Source organism: Mycteria americana, chromosome 15 (genome assembly GCF_035582795.1).
Source record: "Mycteria americana isolate JAX WOST 10 ecotype Jacksonville Zoo and Gardens chromosome 15, USCA_MyAme_1.0, whole genome shotgun sequence".
Taxonomy (NCBI): Eukaryota; Metazoa; Chordata; class Aves; order Ciconiiformes; family Ciconiidae; genus Mycteria; species Mycteria americana.
Window position 1 is genome coordinate 6,442,863 of NC_134379.1, and position 16,603 is coordinate 6,459,465.

The 16,603-nt window shown below is 61.2% G+C and overlaps 1 protein-coding gene across 7 annotated transcripts in view; it reads left to right on the top strand.

The window, feature by feature from the left end:
- SMG6 (SMG6 nonsense mediated mRNA decay factor) overlaps positions 1–16,603 on the top strand; it is a 119,163-nt gene that overhangs the window by 99,217 nt on the left and 3,343 nt on the right. For 3 of the 7 annotated variants that reach the window (XM_075518361.1, XM_075518362.1, XM_075518358.1), the window contains exons 14-18: positions 988–1,164; positions 4,262–4,411; positions 11,771–11,924; positions 15,422–15,633; positions 15,941–16,022. In XM_075518361.1, coding sequence (XP_075374476.1) covers positions 988–1,164; positions 4,262–4,411; positions 11,771–11,924; positions 15,422–15,633; positions 15,941–16,022 — 775 coding nt within the window. The other 4 variants (XM_075518360.1, XM_075518363.1, XM_075518364.1 and 1 more) reach the window with 4 other exon arrangements.

Here is a 16,603-nt window from a genome sequence, read left to right on the forward strand (position 1 = left end):
GAGCCTGCGGGGACCCTTTTGGGATGGGGGTCTCTGAGGCTGCTTTGCTCGGTACAAGCAGAGCAAAAACAGGGTAGTTTGGGGGGGCAGGAGGAACTCGGGCATCAACGTGGACTTTGCCTCCGTAGCATGTAGCACTTCTAGCTCCCATTTACTGACTTTCTCCCTATAAATCTGTGGCTCCCCGGGGGTGACCCCGGTCAGCAGGAAGCACCAGGGGAGATCTCTGCAGGTGCGGAGCCCCGCTGCGAGGGGACGAGGTCTGAGCCGAGGCCAGTCGTGGTGGAGGCGGCAGCAGAGGCTGTGCCGTGCAGGACGGGGCCGTGGAGGCACCGGGCTCCCGCACTCTGGAAACTCCATTTGAGAGCCTCATAAATTGGATAATTACCCGAGCTATTGAGTTTCCTTCTGGCCAGATCCGTCCCAGCCTCCCTGACGGGGCTCCCCAGTTGGTCCGTGAGATGGGCCCGTGGGACGGGGTCGGGCTGGAGACGAGGAGGGGGTCAGCTTTTCTCAGATGCCCCCACCTGCCTGCTCTCGCACCTGCATCCCTCCCCAGCTTTTGGCGGGGGGGGGGGGTGGTTCTGGCGAGGGAGCCGGAACGAAACAGTAAGGACAGGCCACGTCATTCATCTCTCACGCTTCAGCAGGACTTCCCCCCATTCGGTGGGGCTGGGCAGGGGGCTGGCTGCCCCCCGGCAGCCCCACGGCCCCGGGGTACACGGAGGGGGAGGACAGGATACGGATCGGTGCTGACTTCGCCTGCCTGCTTTTCCCTGGGGACAGTGGGCTCCAAGGCACGGGCAAACCCTTTCCATTCCTGTTTAGAAGAAGAGGGGCACCCCGCACATCCCCGCGGTGCCGCCTGCATCCCGCTGGGCCTTCTAGCCCTGAACATTTCCCCCTGGCCGTTGCCCATCCGCCTCCCCTTTACACTGACTTTGTTTTCCTTTCCCTCTCCCCAACCCCCTCGTCCTCACCCCGTAGGTTATTGCAGCCGACTGCAAGAGGGTCACAGTTCTGAAGTATTTCCTGGAAGCCCTTTGTGGACAAGAAGAGCCTTTGCTGGCATTCAAGGGTGGAAAATATGTGTCAGTGGCACCCGTCCCAGACGCCATGGGAAAGGAAATGGGAAGCCAAGAGGGAAAACAACTGGAAGATCAGGTACCGTGCGGGAAGAGCGTGCCTCGGTGAAGGAAGAATCACCCCTGTGGGGCCCAGCCTCTGCCTGCCCTGCAGCTCCCGCTATTTATAGCCGGCGTAGCTGCGTGTGCATTTTACGGGGGGAGGCAGAAGGGGGGGGAAAATGGTGCACAGCCCTTGTCTCCCGAGTGTACTTCACTCGTGCCCTTTCCTGCCAGTCCAACCCGCCTGCCTCTATCTCGCCCGCTGCTATGAGTTCCAGATGCTGCTTTTTCATACCCGAAGCGGGGGGAGCTTTAATAACGTGCAGCGCCGCAGCCCCAGGAGAGGAGGTGGGCGAGGGGGTGTCAGGGTTCAGCTTCAGGATCAAGTTTATAGCCGTGGAGCTCGTTGTGGCAGAGGCCTGAGCTCCAGCCTCCAGCACACGTACAGGAAGAGCTGACATTGGCGCCCCGTCCCTCCCCTGCCTCTCACATCCTGATGTGATTAAGGAATTCAACTCTTGTTTTTCTGCCCTTGCTTGTTCCTGTAGGCCTTGCTTCACTCCAGGCTCCATGTGTGTGTTTAAGGGCCCTGCCAGCCGCTCTGCAGGTTGACTCTTTTCTTCTGTTTAATCTTGCAGTTGGAAAGGCCAGGGAAACAGGAGAGAGGGGCAGAGGCGTTGGGAGCGGGGAGCTGGGTGGCCCAACACTGCCCAGGCTCACTCCGGGTCCCCTCCTTGCGCCGGGGCCGGGAGCTGCAGAGCCGGAGAGTGTATCGCCCCGTGCAGGGGACAGCACCTCGCCTCTGCTGGCACTGGGTGGCCCGTGGCCCCGTGCGCACCAGGGAGGTGACAGCTGGAGGAGCCCAGAGCAAGAACATGCTCGACGCCCTCCTCGTCCCAGCACCCGGCTCCGGCTGAGCAGGGGACAGATTTTAGGTGGGTTTTTTTGCACTGGGGCTCCGAGCGAAACCCCAGGCAGCAAGAGACGTCTCTGTAAGGTGGGAGACCTGGACCTGTAAGGTGGGAGACCTGGAGACCTGTAAGGTGGGAGACTTGTCCTCTTCTGGAGGCGGTGCAGGAGGTTTTCAGGCTGACACTGCCAAGAGCGTGTGATATGTGGGGATCTTCAGGTTCCACCCGGTGTCATGACAGGGATGCTCCTGCTCTCTGGAGCACGTCTCTTGTTGGGTAGGTCCCTCCAATTTCTGCTATGACCAAACACGGGGTGGAGGATAGCTCCCTCCTGCCCCGTCCCCACAGTCTCTGCTCAGCTGTGGGAACCTCTGCGTGTGCTCGTTGCGCAATCCTGGAGCTTCCTCCTTGGGCTCTGAGCACAAGGGAGCTTCCAGCTTGCCGGCGTGACCACCGCCAGCCTGGGCAAGCAGATCCCAACCCACCGCAGCAGATCTGCGTCTGACACACGCTCTTCGCCGAGGCCCTTGCATGACGCTGACCCTCTGGCAGCATCCCCCCATCCCCTGTGGTCCAGGCTGTCCTGGCAGAGGGAAGCGAGCCTGAGGTCTCTGTCTCCCTCCTTCCCATGGCTAAAAAGTCACAAGGAGAGAAGAGTACGTGGTTCTGTGGCCAGGCAGGTGTACGGTCCGGGTGAAATGATTGAGTATGCAACTGTGCAGTGCTGGTATTGTTCTAAATTAAGACTGTGAGCTCCTGCCTGAGTCACTCCTGCTGACATGTGCCATGGCAGCCTGCACAGGGCATGGAGTGTAGCGATGCTCTTATACCTCCAAGGGATCCTCTTGTGCAGGACCCATCCCCTGCAGCCCTCTGGGGGCTCAGAGCAGGTCTTTCTGCCCAGGTCCCACCTGGGAGCTATTCCCAGACCCATCACAACCCTTGGCTTTTGTGCAGAGAAAGGGAGATCGGTACTAGCAGGGCTTGGGAAGGCCCATGGTCACTGCGCCGGGGAGCAAGGGTGTCTGGGTGGGCCGAGGGGGCTGTCTGGGTCAGCGGCAGAGCCTGGTTTGTGAGCAGCACGTGCCTGCAGGCAGCTGCTGGCAGGACACGCGTTGAGGAACAGGGAGTTGTGGTCTCCCCTTTGGGCAGGGAGCCACTGGGGAGAGCAGCGAAGCCGGGGGGGGAACTTGGGTTTGGCTGATCCCCAGTTGGACACCAGCCACCGCCTTCCACCCTCCTGTGTCCCGGAGCTTTGGGTGCATAGAGACAGGCCAGCACAGTGTTTACCTGGGGTAGGAACAGCATGGCCCATTCTGGGGCCTCCAGTTCAAGCAGTCCAGGCCTACTGGGAAGGGTCTGCAGGGGACAACCAGAGAAGGGTCTCTAGGAGAGGGTGAAGATGCAACATGGTCCAGAAGTGCCTGTGCGAGCAGGAGGTTGGAGAACCAGGGACCCTTCAGTTCAGCAAAGACAAGGTTCCTGGCCAGCAGGAGCATGGCAAAGGCAGACTAGAAGTAGGATGCAAATAATGTTAACAGAGGAAGTAATTAACCGTTGAAATGACTGACCTCGAGACACAGTGGATTCTCCATCATGTGGGGCTTTAAAATCAAGATTGAGTGTCTCCTTCTAAAACATCTGTTCCAGCTCAGCTGGAAGTTTTGGGGTAGGTGCAGGAATCTCTCTGGCCTGTTCAGAGATCGAGATGATCAGCTTGCGTGCCTAGCCTCGGACGAGGCAGCAGTGCTAGAGCAGCATCGCACAGCCCCGGTGCAGGCAGGTGAGGAGAAGCAGCATTTGCTCCGAGGGATGTGCAGCCTAAACAGCCGGGCAAAGCAGAGAGACAGGGAAATACCATGGTTTTGCAGAACTGAAGCCTATAAAGCATCAGTGACTCACCCAGGGCTGTGGGAAGTTTTCCAAGGCTAGGGAGTCTGATTTTAGAACAGTGTTTTAAGCAGAGCTGTGCCTGCCCTGCTGGGTCTGTTACCTCCTGCCTCACCTTTTGTCATTTCCTGGATGTTTACTATTTATTTATTTTGCTTGCTTCTTTTGGATGTTTAGAAATAGTCAAGTCACCCATCAGCAAGTGGTGATGGACTGTGCCTGGCAGGGAGTTGTCTGCTGGAAGGGGGAGAGCAGAACGAGCACAGTCCCTGCCACCAGCACCCCTTACAATGACTTTTCTCCTGTTTTTTGTCTTTCTGCATTTCCTGGAAGAAGGAAGATGATGTGAGGATTGAGGCATTTGAAGATGATTCTGAGGCTGAAGGCAGCGGAGGAGAAATGGACATCAAGGAGCTCAGAGCCAAGAAGCAAGCCCTGGCCAGGAAAGTAGCTGAGCAGCAGCGTCGTCAAGACAAGATTCAGGTAGGACGGGCTGTGTGACCGTGGCGCCCGAGCTGGCTGAGGAGCTGCTTTGCTTTGGTACGTGGGCTGATCCTGCCTCGCTGTGCTGATGGTGCGCAGCCATTTCCCTGCCACGCTTCAGGACCAGTGGCCTCTCGGGATGTCCCATAGCACGTTGAGCTTCCCGGTTGGAGGTGCCGGGCGCTGCCTCTGTGAAACCCAGCAGCAAGCTTAGCTTTGGCCCTTTGGAAGGGCCAAATCGGTGTTGCTGTCCCCACCCAGGGTAAGGTCTGCCCTCCCAGGCCCTGAGATGAATGTTCTGGGGACTCCTGGGACCCTCGTGAAGCCAGACGCAGCTTCTCCGTGGAGCTGGCAGCACATCCAGGAGCCCTGGCAGGGGAGCGCTTCAGCTGATGGCTGTAGTGCAGTGTGTGCCAGGCAGCGAGCTGTCCCCCGGCCCGGGGCAGACTCTCCGTGGCAGCGAGGTTCGGCCAGAAATCAGCTTTCCCGTGCGGCGGGGCACAGGCAGACAGGGGAGAGGGTGGGACGTGAACGGCAGAGTTCATGTGGGAGCCAGCAGCAGGAAAAATAGTCTGCGAACGGCTGCTGCAGCCAGAGCACCGCTTGCAAAGCGTTGCCATCGTTATGGGGACAAACAGACGGGATACAGGTGATCCTGTCCTGGCCCTGGCCTGATCTGAGCATGTTTCCCAGTGGGAGCTGGTGAAGTAAACTGGTTGGACTGGGAGCAGATGCCTGGCGGTGCACACTGTTGCTTTAAGAGCAATCTCACATGCATGTCTGTTGGCTGCCTCATTGCTCGCAACCCCTCTTCCTCCAGCCTCGCAGCCCAGATGAGGATTTCTCAGCAGAGGAAAAATTCTCCCTGGCTCCCCTCCCCCTCACCTCCGCCCTCTCTAATGCCCAGGGCCCTTCACTTCCATAATTCTTCATTTTCCAGCCTTGAACGTAAGCCAGACACATCTGTCTGGCCATATGCGTGAACTCTGCAGTGTGTGCCGAGGTGGTTGTAAAACAGGGCTGCTGAAGGCCCTACTGGGAGAGCGTGCACATGTGTACCCTCCGGCTACTGGCGCCGGGCCCAGAACCACTGCGCTTCGCTTTTCCAAACCCACCCCAACCTTTCAGATTTCGCCTTTTTTCTTTTTTCATTTGAATTTTTGAGCAATTCATATCAAGGCGAAGGTAGAAGTTGCGCCGGGAGGGAGGGGCCGCCCCCGCAAGCGAGTCCATTATTGTTGGCAGGTACCTGGGTCACATTAATACAAGGAGGAAGAAAGCAGCAGCAAACGAGTGAGAGATTGGAGAGATGGGCTGTAAATTAAGGCGGCCTGAAGCCTTCCAGCCTCCCAGGGTTGTTAAGCGGGAGGTGTAAGTAAATTCCCCACTTCCCACTGCCTTGTACAGACACAGCAAACAGGAACTGCACATGTTCGGGGAGGGCAGCGTGCAGCAGATCCCAGCCCCGGCGACTAGCCCAGCTGCAGCAGGGCCCCCCCGGGATGGCCGCTGCCCATTCTGCGGGGAGAGTGGGGGCTGCCTGATGTTGTCAGGGGTTTTCTCCCCCCGGCGTGCTCCTCCCTTCCTCCCCAGCCGTGCTGGGGCCGATGCTCGCAGGCGGAGAGAGGTCAAAACGAGGGTGTGGGCAGCTTCAGGGGCTGCACAGCTGAGAGCTGAGGTGCAGTTGGAGTCTGAAGGCGCGGGGTGGAGGAGAAGTCCTTGGGGCTTCGGTAAAGTCATCCAGCCCGTAGCTAGCTGGGAGCAGCCCGGAGCAGAACATGTGTGCAGGCCCCAGTCCTCTCCCTGCCCTGGTACTGACCACGCGGCCAGAGCCGGAGGAGCAGAGGAGCTCAGGTGGAAAGCGCTGCCTGGGGAGGGCAGGTCGGAGGCAGCTCAGCATCCACCCCCTCCACTTTCCCTCTCTTGGCCTGTGGTTCTTGACCTTTCTGAGCTTCTCAAGAGATTTTGCGTTTCCTGGGACCTAGGGATCTTCTGCCTTCCCTGTTAGAGCCCATTTCTCTTGTTCACTGCTCACCTACGGAGTTCACGCATCGGCTGCTCTCCGAGTCCCCCCTTTCCTTCTCCTGGGGACAAGCCACAGCTCCATGTATTCATCCGAGCCCAGCAGATGCGGCTCCTGTCTCAGCACAGCTGAGAGCCTCAGCTCTCCACGCACGGCCGCGTGGCTGTGCCTGCATGGTGGTGGGGACTCGGGTCCAGAGAGCCCAGGTGCTGTCGCTGCCTCCCGTAGAGTCTGTGATGGTGTGTGCAGGGACCCAGGGTGCAGGGAAAAGCCTTCATCTCTTGGCCATCCATTTTCTTTCTGTGCCCAAGAGGAGCACAGTGTCACGGCCTCACCTGGGACTTGCAGAGTTGTGCTTCTCACAGCTAAATTCACTACCGTCTCCCCAGCAGGTTTTCTTGCACTATCCCCGCCTTTGCCGTGCTCCCCACCTCTTGCAGCCCAGCTCTGCTGCTGATGGAGATCATCCACCCGACGCTTGTCCCGGGTTCACTGCCGCTGCTTACCCGCCCTTCATCGGCTGGCAGGGCAGCCCTGCGGGTCCTCGTTGTAGCTCCCAACCACAACCAGTGCTGGGGTCACATTTATACCTCGAGGGGGATTTGGGCTTCGCTGCGCTCCTTCGGTCCCTGCCCTGGCTGGGTGTGTGCAGGACTGTGGCTCGGGCTGCTGGGGGAGTACGGGTCCAGGCAGGGTAAATGGCCAACGGGGCTGGCCCTTGGCCAGCACCAGCTGCAGAGGGAACAGGAGAGCTCAGCTCCGTTCCCCTACATGAGCTTGGACCCCAAACCCATCACTCCGAGGGGGGGCAGATGGGCCAGAGCAGGGTTAGGTCGTAGTCCCTTGCGTCCCTGGGCAGCCCTGGTTGCAAGGAGGCAGCCCTTTGCTGCCTGGCCCTGCGTTATGGGTTGGCTGCTGCTGCCTGGCTCCGCTGCCAGCCTGCCTCTGCCCTCACCGCTTGCCCAGGCTGGGATGGAGCCGCCTGCCAGCCCCACGTCACAGGCTGGCGGCAGCAGCGATGTGTCAGGACGAGGTGAAAGACCAGGTACATACCTGGGTGCCGTCCAGATATTTGGCGGGACGAGAGGCCGGGCAGGCAGGTGGGCAAGAGGAGGCGGCGGTGGCGCTGCCGGGGCGGGCAGCGTTCTCTGCCAGGGCTGCGTCCCCAGCCAGCACCGGGTCCTGCCGCGCGCTCCCAGCCGCCCACGCCGCTTGGCCGGGCCCTTGGTCCATGCTGTTCAGCGTCCCCTGTCCTTTGTGCCGCCGCTGTGCGCTGGGAGCGGTCGAGTTTCCTGACCGGTTGAAAACATCCCACCTGAAACATAACAGGCTCTTCCTCTGGATGCTGCTATTGTTTTGCTCAGCATTACAGAAGCAGCTTAACCGGGGCGGCCAATTATGACATGTCTTCCCAAAATAGCCGCTCTCCTGTCCCTTCTGAGCCCACGGAACGGCCGCCCCCTTAAGATGCAGCCGCTCCTTTGTGGCGGTAGTGTGAGTAAGTGGCTAAATATAGCCGTATCCCATTCACGCTCTCCTCGGCGCGCAGGAACAATGCTGCGGGTGCACACGCGCCGACACGCACCTGCCTGGGAGCGGGTGCCTGCTGGCTGCGGAAGACGCACACCCACCCACGGCGGCTCCGCCACGGCGGCGGCCCCAGTTTGCTACCAGGCACGGGGCACGTTTACTCCTGAGGAAGACGCTGGAGACGAACCTTGGGAGGAGGAAGCCCTCGAGCAGAGACTAGAGAGGCATTGTTCTCGGCGCTGGAAAATCCGCCTCCGATCCCCGCAGAGCACGCGGGGCTGGAAGGGGCAGCGGCGCCGGGTTTCCCTGCGGTCGGAGAGCGGGTCGGGGCAGGAGAGGTGGTGGCAGGATGGTGACGGCCCATCCGTCCTGGCAGAGCGGCGTGACCCTGTACGACCCGTCCCAAAGGCGGCGGGACACTCATCTCTGCCGGGCTTTGGCTCCGGGCCTCTCTGCCAACCCGGCACCGCAGGCAGAGGAGCTCTGGGGTCCGTGTGCGGAGCCCGATGGGGAGCCCTCTGCTATTCTGCACTTGTGGTGGAGACCCTCGGGTCTCCCCCCTGGCACTCTGCAGAAAATAGCGCCTGGTGGCCCGGTTCTTGGGGGACCGGTCCCCTGTCCACACTGGAAGCCCTCGGCCGAGGCTTCCGGGGAATCCCCCAGGTGATCCCAGCTGATGGATGAGCTGGGAATTTGGGACTGTGCGTGCAGGAGTGTCTGATCTCAGTGCTGCCACCAGCTGGGGCAGCCGGGGGAGCCACCTCCGGCTCCGGCCCAGCTCCTGGGAGAAGCCCCCATGGCTGGAGCAGGAGGCCGGGCAGGGGGCTGCGGGTGGGAGCAGCTCTGACTGCCGCAGCGTGCGGGTGCAGGAGGCAGGAGAGGGGGAGCTGCCTGGCCCCGCGGGGAGCAGAGAGCCCCCGGCCTCAGAGGTCCCCTGCCGCATCCAGCACTGCAGGGTCACTCTGCCATAGAGCCGTGCAGCGTGTTTAACCCCAAATAAGACAAGACTGAAATCCGGCCATCCTAAAGCACTTGGGCCAGGGCGAGGCTGTACCTCCGCTGTTTTAACCGCGCTGCTCTCCCCAGGGTCTTCTCCAAACCCCACCTCCCAGCAGGGCATGCGGGTCGCTGTCTCCCTGTCCTCACGTCGGGGAAACTGAGGCACAGTGGGACCGGCAGCTTGTTTCTGACAGCGGTGGCGGCACAGAAGCAGGGCCCCAGATGTGGGCATCCCGATTCGCATCCCCACACTCGCCTTCCTCCCCACGGGACCGTGCCCCACGGACCGGCAGAAGGGTTAATGCGGCGCTCGCCTCCCCGGTTCCCCGCACATGGGCTCCCTTTCATCTCTGGCGCGGGGCCAGCCAGCGTCCCCATGAATCACAGGCCACTCCTCTCCCCCCCTGAAACCCCTTGGCCGGAGGCTTCTGCAGCCTTTTACTCACACAAACAAAAATAAATCTCGCTGCCGGCCTCTGAACTCTGCAAAGGCGAGTTTCCCTCTGGCTCCCCGAGCGGCCCGGAGCTGTGCACAGGGACTTGGCACGCTCCCCGCCGACCTCGCTCTTTCACTCCCGGCGCATCCTGTGTCCTTCTCTCACCGGGCGGCCCGGCAAGCGGAATGGGACGTGACGGCCGGCACAGGCGTCGCTCGTGGCTGCCAGGAATCGGCTGGGTACGGCCTGCGAAAGCCACCGGGGCAAATGCCACACACGAGGGTACTGTCCCCCCCTCCCCCCGCTGTCGCCCCCGCGCCCCTCGGCCGGAGGGGTAGGTGAGCTTCCCGCTCACACCACGCTCCTGAGGTCACCTGCATGCACCGGGACAAGCCCCGGGGTCGGGGAGCTGTATTGGGGCGCAGGCGAGGGTCCCCTCCTGCCACCGTCCCTCGCTCGCATAGGACTGTCGTCGCCCATCGGAGGCCACGTGGTTTCACCCCCCCTTCCTGCAAGTTCATGGCCATCGACCTCTTTGGCCGCCACACAAGGGACGTGCTGCTTCATTCTGGGTCTCTGCGTTGGCCGACGGGGCCCTTCTCCGTCTCTCCACGGCAGGTGGAGCTTGGTGGAGCTCAGCAAGGCCCGGTGCCTCCCAGGGACGAGCATCTCCTCCCACACCCCCAAACCCTGGGGAGAAACCCCACCCGCCACCCTCCTCGTGGTGAGGAGGCAGCGGCAGCACCGTGCCCATGGAACACAGGGTGCCCATGCTGCCGGGGAGCGCCAGCACCTCCCTGGGTGAAGGCAGAGCGCAGGCAGGGATGGCAGCCGGCATGCGACTGGCCATGGCAGCATCTGTACGGGGACGCCGGTGCCATTGTAGCTGCCCCTGCGCAATGGGGGACACATATCCTCATGCTGTCACGCCAGCTCCCTGCTGCCGTGCGGCAGACGGGTCCTGGCGCGCTCCCCGCTCTGCCCATCTCTCCTCGGGGTCGATGGGAGCTGCGGCCCCAGGACCGGCACTGCCAGGAGGCGGGTGGGAAGCACGTGGTGAGGTTATGGTTGCTGCTTTGCCTGGAGACACTTGTGGGAGGTGGCAGCATCAAGTCGCCTTGATTTAAAGCCAGATGACAACACTTGGAAATGGATTAAAAACCACTTCTTTCCATGGCCACTGCTGGCCCGTGCAGCTTGTCGTTCCAGGGTGCCTCCGAGGCTTTGGCGTGACTGTGGGAGGGTTCAGATCCTCACCCCGGGCAGGGGGAGCTCCCCATAACATTGGGCAGAACAGGGTCAGCAGTCGCCTCCTGTCCCCAGGGCGAGTCTTGTGGGTGCGAGCCCGCTGTCGCAAGGGTTTGCATGGTGGATGTGTTCCACAGCAGTGCTGCTGTGCTCCATGGGTGACCGGTTCCTATTAGAGGCAACAAACATCAGCGAGTCCAGGGAAGCTATTTTTAAGCAGAGGAAGCACTAGAATAGCATCCTGAGTTTTTTAAGCCTGTGACTTGCTAAAGAGCCCAAGTCCTTCGATAGCATCGAAAGTAGTATGTGAGCTCTTGGGTCCCATTTTGGCAACTGGCATTGTCCAGAGGTCCAGGTGCAAGCCCACAGGGTTGCTAATAAGACCCAGCAGACCCTTCCCATGTATGTGTGAGCACCTCTTGTCTCCAGTGGGTTTGAAGGGCTCAGCCAAGGACAATGCTGTGGGTTTCCAGGGCTGGAACCCACCTGGTTTCCCAGCTGGATGGAGTCGGAAAATACAAGGCACGTGCAGGAGCTGGTGGGACAGTGAGTGAAATACTCAGCCAAGCATCCCCGCCCCACAGACCTCTCCTCCTGCTGCCTGCTCGTGGTCCCTGTGTTAGGATGCCGTTGACAGGACTTGTGTGTCCGAAACTGGTTCGTTTTGACTGTTGTCACCTTGAGCTGTTTCCGTTTGGAGTCCCAGAACCCGCTTCTTCCAGCCCCCTTTTCTCCCCACTTGTTTTGTATCGGGGTCAGTCTCTTGGAACCGGTGCAGATAGTCCTGGCAACTGCCAGTCCCGTAAATGGGACAATTCCCAAAACACCTCCATTTTCAAGGCTGGTCCCAGTTGTTCTCCCCAGAGCCTGGACAGGGCTGTTCTCCTAGGAGACTGCTCTCTTGGAGGCTTTTACCATCCCACTCACGTGTGCGCTGTGGACCTGCAAGAGTTGGTGTTTGAGGTGTGCAGGTGGGATGGAAGCAGCCTCCTGCAGGTCCCCTTCACACGATGCCCTTGCTGCGGGAGGTCTGCGCACCAGCCAGGCTTATCTTCTGCTCTCAGGGTCCACAGGTCATCGGGCTGATGTCCTACTTACTCATCATGTGTCCTTCTCCTCCAGGCCGTGCTGAAAGACCAGAGCCAAATGAGACAGATGGAGCTGGAGATCAGACCTGTCTTCCTGGTCCCAGACACCAATGGCTTCATCGACCACCTCAGCAGCTTGATAACACTGCTGGACTGCAGGAAATTCATCCTGGTGGTGCCCCTGATCGGTGAGTAGGGCTGGCGTGAGGTGGGGGCTTCCCTTCTCCCCCAGCACGGGCTGTCCCTCTGTTCCGGCTCCCTCTCTCCCTGCCCCACATGCCCGCAGTCGGGCTGTCCCTCTGTTCCGGCTCCCTCTCTCCCTGCCCCACATGCCCGCAGTGCCTGTGTGGTCTGGGGCTGGACGGCTCGTGCCGCGGCCGGCTGGCAGCAGAGGAGGAGCTGGCATGCGTCCTGCCCTGTCTCATCCCAGCCACGGCCGGCTTTCCTTCGGCCGTGTTGCCCTTCTCCCTTCCTGCCAGCTTTCTGCCCACGGCACTCGGTGCGCTCCTCTTGCCCTGGTGCATTTGGGTGTGCCAGGGGCTGGGAGAGGCACACGGGTGTTAAATGGGATTTGGAGGGAATTTTGGAGGGAGCGAGGAGGAGGAATTGTTAAACAATCAGAGCAGATAGCTTATCCCAGCTGAGCTGGGGCTTAGGCAGCCTGAGCAAATGGCCGGCCTGTGTCCCAGCGTCTCAGAGCTGCTCAAGCCCAGCCCTTCTTTTTATCCTTATAAAGCTTGCAGTAAAACAGCAAGCTGGTTCCCGTTATTGGTAAACACTCACCCTGGCAGATAACGGCTGTGCTGCTGGGTGGTCTCCCAGGGTGGCGGGAGGATTTGGTTAGATGCCTTTGCTCTGATTGTTTGATCGCGCTCCGGGCTGGAGGTAGCATTCCTCCAGCCAGTGTCGCTCCGCCGCCCGGTGCGTCCCGGTGCCAACCTGGCGTTCAGAGGATCCCTGAGGGCAGCAGGAGAGGCCGGGGCAGGAGCGGAGCCAAGCCTCGCAGAGCCCACGGGCTGCCCCCGTCCCAGCTGCAGCCCTGGGAGGCCGGGGGCCAGCTCTGCCCCGTGGGCATCTCCAGCATCCGGGCAGCGAGGTGTACGCTCGTGCCGATCTCCTGGCCTGCAGCACGCAGGGGTGCCTGCCCTCCAAGCCATTATGGGGCTTCCTTCTCAACTCCTGGTGCCCGGCAGGCAGCTGCCTGCCCCAGAGCCAACGTCCCGCTGCCGCCCTTCCCCGCGGGGTGAACAGGCTGGCTCGGGAAGGATTCCTGGGGCTGGGGACGGGACCCCTGGGTGGGGGGGAGCAGGGCTGGCCGCCTGCCCAGCTCAGCACCGGAGCTGCCAAGGAGCTCTGTGGCTTGGCACTGCAGTGCCAGGGCCTTGTGTGGAAGCGAAGGGAAGGAAGCCGGCAGCACCGGCAGAGCCTGGGCAGCCCTGGGGGCTGTGGGGCACGTTAACACCTGAGAGAGCTGGGACCTGCCCCGGAGCCATGGCTCTGCCTCCCGGCGCACTCCTGTGGTCGGCATGAGGCTTCTCCATCTGAGCCCCAGCCAGGGGCAGCAGCTACCGGAGAGCTGAAAACCCTGGTCCTGTCCCTGTCCAAGATGCTGCTGCCCTCAGCCTGCAAAAGGAGCCTGGCCCGTCCTGCCCTGCCGCGGGCAGGAGGAGCAGCAGTGACTGAGCACCTTCAGTGCGCTCCTGTCCTGCTGCCTCCCTGCACAGATCATCATAGGGGGGACAGAGTAACTCATCTCCCACCGCCTGCCACGAGCCTCCCCTGCCGCTGCTGAAGCACCCTGAAGCCAGCGACTCCCTGTCCCTGCCAGGTGTCGGTCAAATTCCCCCTCAAAGTCCCCCAGGAAAGCCATCAGTGCTGAGACCCGGGTGCAAGCAGGAGGAACCCATCCCCTGGGGTAAGCTGGGGGCCCTTGGTGCCGTGCCCCATCGCCGGACCGGAGACACGCGCAGTGCCCTTCCCCCAGCACAGGGCACTCCTCTCCCCTCTTCCCGGGGATGCAGCAAGGGGTTAAGCACGCGGCTTCGCGTTGGGTTTGTTTCTCTTGCTCTTTAACCTGCTCCGTGCTCCTTGAGGCTGACCCCGCCATGGAGAAGCCAGGCCTGGTGCAGAAGCACAAACAAGCCTCCCCTTTGAAGCCTGTTTAGCTTGGAAGCAGGAAGGCGGATTTCGGGAGGGAATACCAGCTTTTCCTGTTTGATGTTCCGTTCTTGCACGGCTCCCCCCACCCCGGGCCCAGCCATGCATTGTGTGGAAATGGCAGCATCAGGTCGGTAGCAAGAAGAGTCGCTGGCCAGCGAAGAGCAAAGCAGCTCCATGCAGCTTTAATTTGAATACCCAGACAGTGAGTGCCAGTCTCACCATGGAACAGAGCGATTACGCAGGCTCCCTGGGCAGTGATTCACAGCACTGGGGAGAGGCCTCAGACCCCGAGCTCTCTCCCCGAACCCCCAAGGAATGCATAGTTCCCACTTGAACTCAGGACTTGGCTCCAGGCTCGGAAACAATATTCAGAAATGAAGCCATGGCTAAAACACACACTGTGTGCACAGAGGCTCCCTCGCACACACGTGCACACCAGCTCTCTCGCGTGCCCAGCCTCGCGCACACGCAGCCCTGTGCACGATCGCAAGGCAAGGACGCTCGTGCGCGCATCTGGCCGCACGCTTTGTGTGCCCGGCCTCGCCGCTAGCCGCCTCGGCGACATCTTGCTCGCACACACGCGCTCGCTCTGCGACAGAGCGGCTCTTCCAGCAGCCCTGGTGCCGGAGGGTGGGTCCCTCCTGGAGCTCTGCTGGGGTCGCTCGGGCTTCTGCTGGGCTTGAGGGGCCGGAGCTGCCGGGGCTCCCAGCCGCTTGGCAGCAGTACAGGAGGCTCTAAGGCTTGACAGGCTCCAGTTAAGGCGAACGGGCTGGGAATCTGCCTGATCCCAGGCTCAGGCTCGTCTCGAGCAGCATGTGTCAGGACAGATGTGCGAACCCAGATGGGCGAGGTGTTGGGGAGAGCGTGTCCCCTGCCGGGAGCCTGGGACAGCGGCTTCAGGTGGGAAAAATAGGGCCAGGACTTGTGCGGGAAACAGTGCTGGAGCGGGAACTGCCTGCTCCCACGCATGACCCTGTTCCCGCGTGCAGCCCTGTGGCAGCACGAAAGGCAGCAGCTTTTTGTGTCCGAAAGTAAGTACAGGGAGCCGAGAGGTGCAGAGCCAGGCGGTGCGATGCGGGGTGGGAGGCACGGTGCTGCTGGCCATCGCTGTGCTCTGGGGCGGAGGAGCGGGCTGCAGGAGAACATGGTTTTCTGACACCCTCGGGCACACACAGAGATGCCATGGGTTGTGAGGCAGGAGCGTGGGGTAGGGGGCACGGCGGTGGTCCCAGCGTTTCACAGAGCGGAGCGAGATGCCCTTAGGGAGCGTTACCCGCGCGCTGCAGGGGCAAGGTGCCTGCTCTCTCGGGGCCAAGCCAGGTGACCCATGGAGGTGGAAGGCAGCAGCTTTTCCAGACCCACAGCCAAGTCCAGGAGTGCAGGGACGCTGCGGCAGCTGAACCCAGATTTCCTGAGCCAGCTCCCAGTGCCCTGGCCCCGAGGCCTTGGCAACTTGTGTGCTCCAGCAGCAGGTCACGGGAGCACCTTGTCCCATGGTAACTGTACCTCCTCTTCCTGTTTGAAGTGATAAACGAGCTGGATGGCCTGGCCAAGGGCCCGGAGATGGAGCACCGGGCCGCAGGCTATGCCCGCCAAGTGCAGGAGAGAGCCAGGAAGTCCATCGAGTTCCTGGAGGAGCGATTCGAGAGCCGGGACAACTGCTTGAGGGCTCTGACCAGCCGAGGCAACGAGCTGGAGTCCATCTCCTTCCGCAGCGAAGACACCACTGGCCAGCAGGTAAGGGACGTGCCGGCCCCGGGAGGGTGGGACACAGAGGGTAGTGATGCCAAGGGCTGGAGGCCCTTCCCCACTGCCTCCCTGGGGGAAACCAGGGACCCTGGGGTCCGCCAGCTCTGGGCAGGGGGTAGCTCCGTCCCAGCCTTTGCAGGCAGCTGAGCAGGCTCCTGTGGGCTGCATGTGTTTCGTCTCCGAGCAGCCCTGCTCTCCGCTGAGCTGCAGCAGTGTCCCAAGGGCAGTGCAGAAATCAGAGTGGTGGGGTTGCAGGTTTTTTCCTGCCAGGGGTAACGTTGCCCTTTTCTTCCAGGGAAACAACGACGACCTGATTCTGTCCTGCTGCCTCCACTATTGCAATGACAAGGCCAAGGATTTCATGCCCTCCAACAAAGGTAGAACACCTTCACGTCCTCCTTATACCTTCTCTGTTGCATCCCACAGACCCTTCTCGTTTCTCTTTCACGGCCCTTGGAGCCGATCCCTCCCACATTTTGCCTCTTTCAACACCAAGGTGCCACCTCCTGCCTCCGGTCAGCCCCAGGCCGTGGCCCTCTCACCGCGTTGCCAAATGCGCACCTCGCTGCGCTGTGAGAAGCCCACCGTAAATGTCCACGGAGCAATTTCATGGTGCCAACAGCGGTGACGAAGGGCCAAAACGAGCCTCATCCCTGCAAGCCCCGGTGCCTCCTGGCCCGGGCCCTTTTCCGTCCCAATGCCCCCTTGGCATCGGCCACGTGTGCTGGGACCAGACAGCCCCCGGGCTGTTGCCAGGGCAGTGGGAATGGGAATCGCATCAGCAGCTGCCCAAGAAATCAACCCGCATTTGTCAGTGCGAATTCTTAGCAGCTTAACTTGTCAGATTCACAGAGAAACCGTCACCAAATGTTTATGTGCAAATGATGCTGAATTTTGAAATCATGTGGATTATGGGGAATGGGGCCTGACAAGCTGACAGCCTCTGGTTTGTAACAAG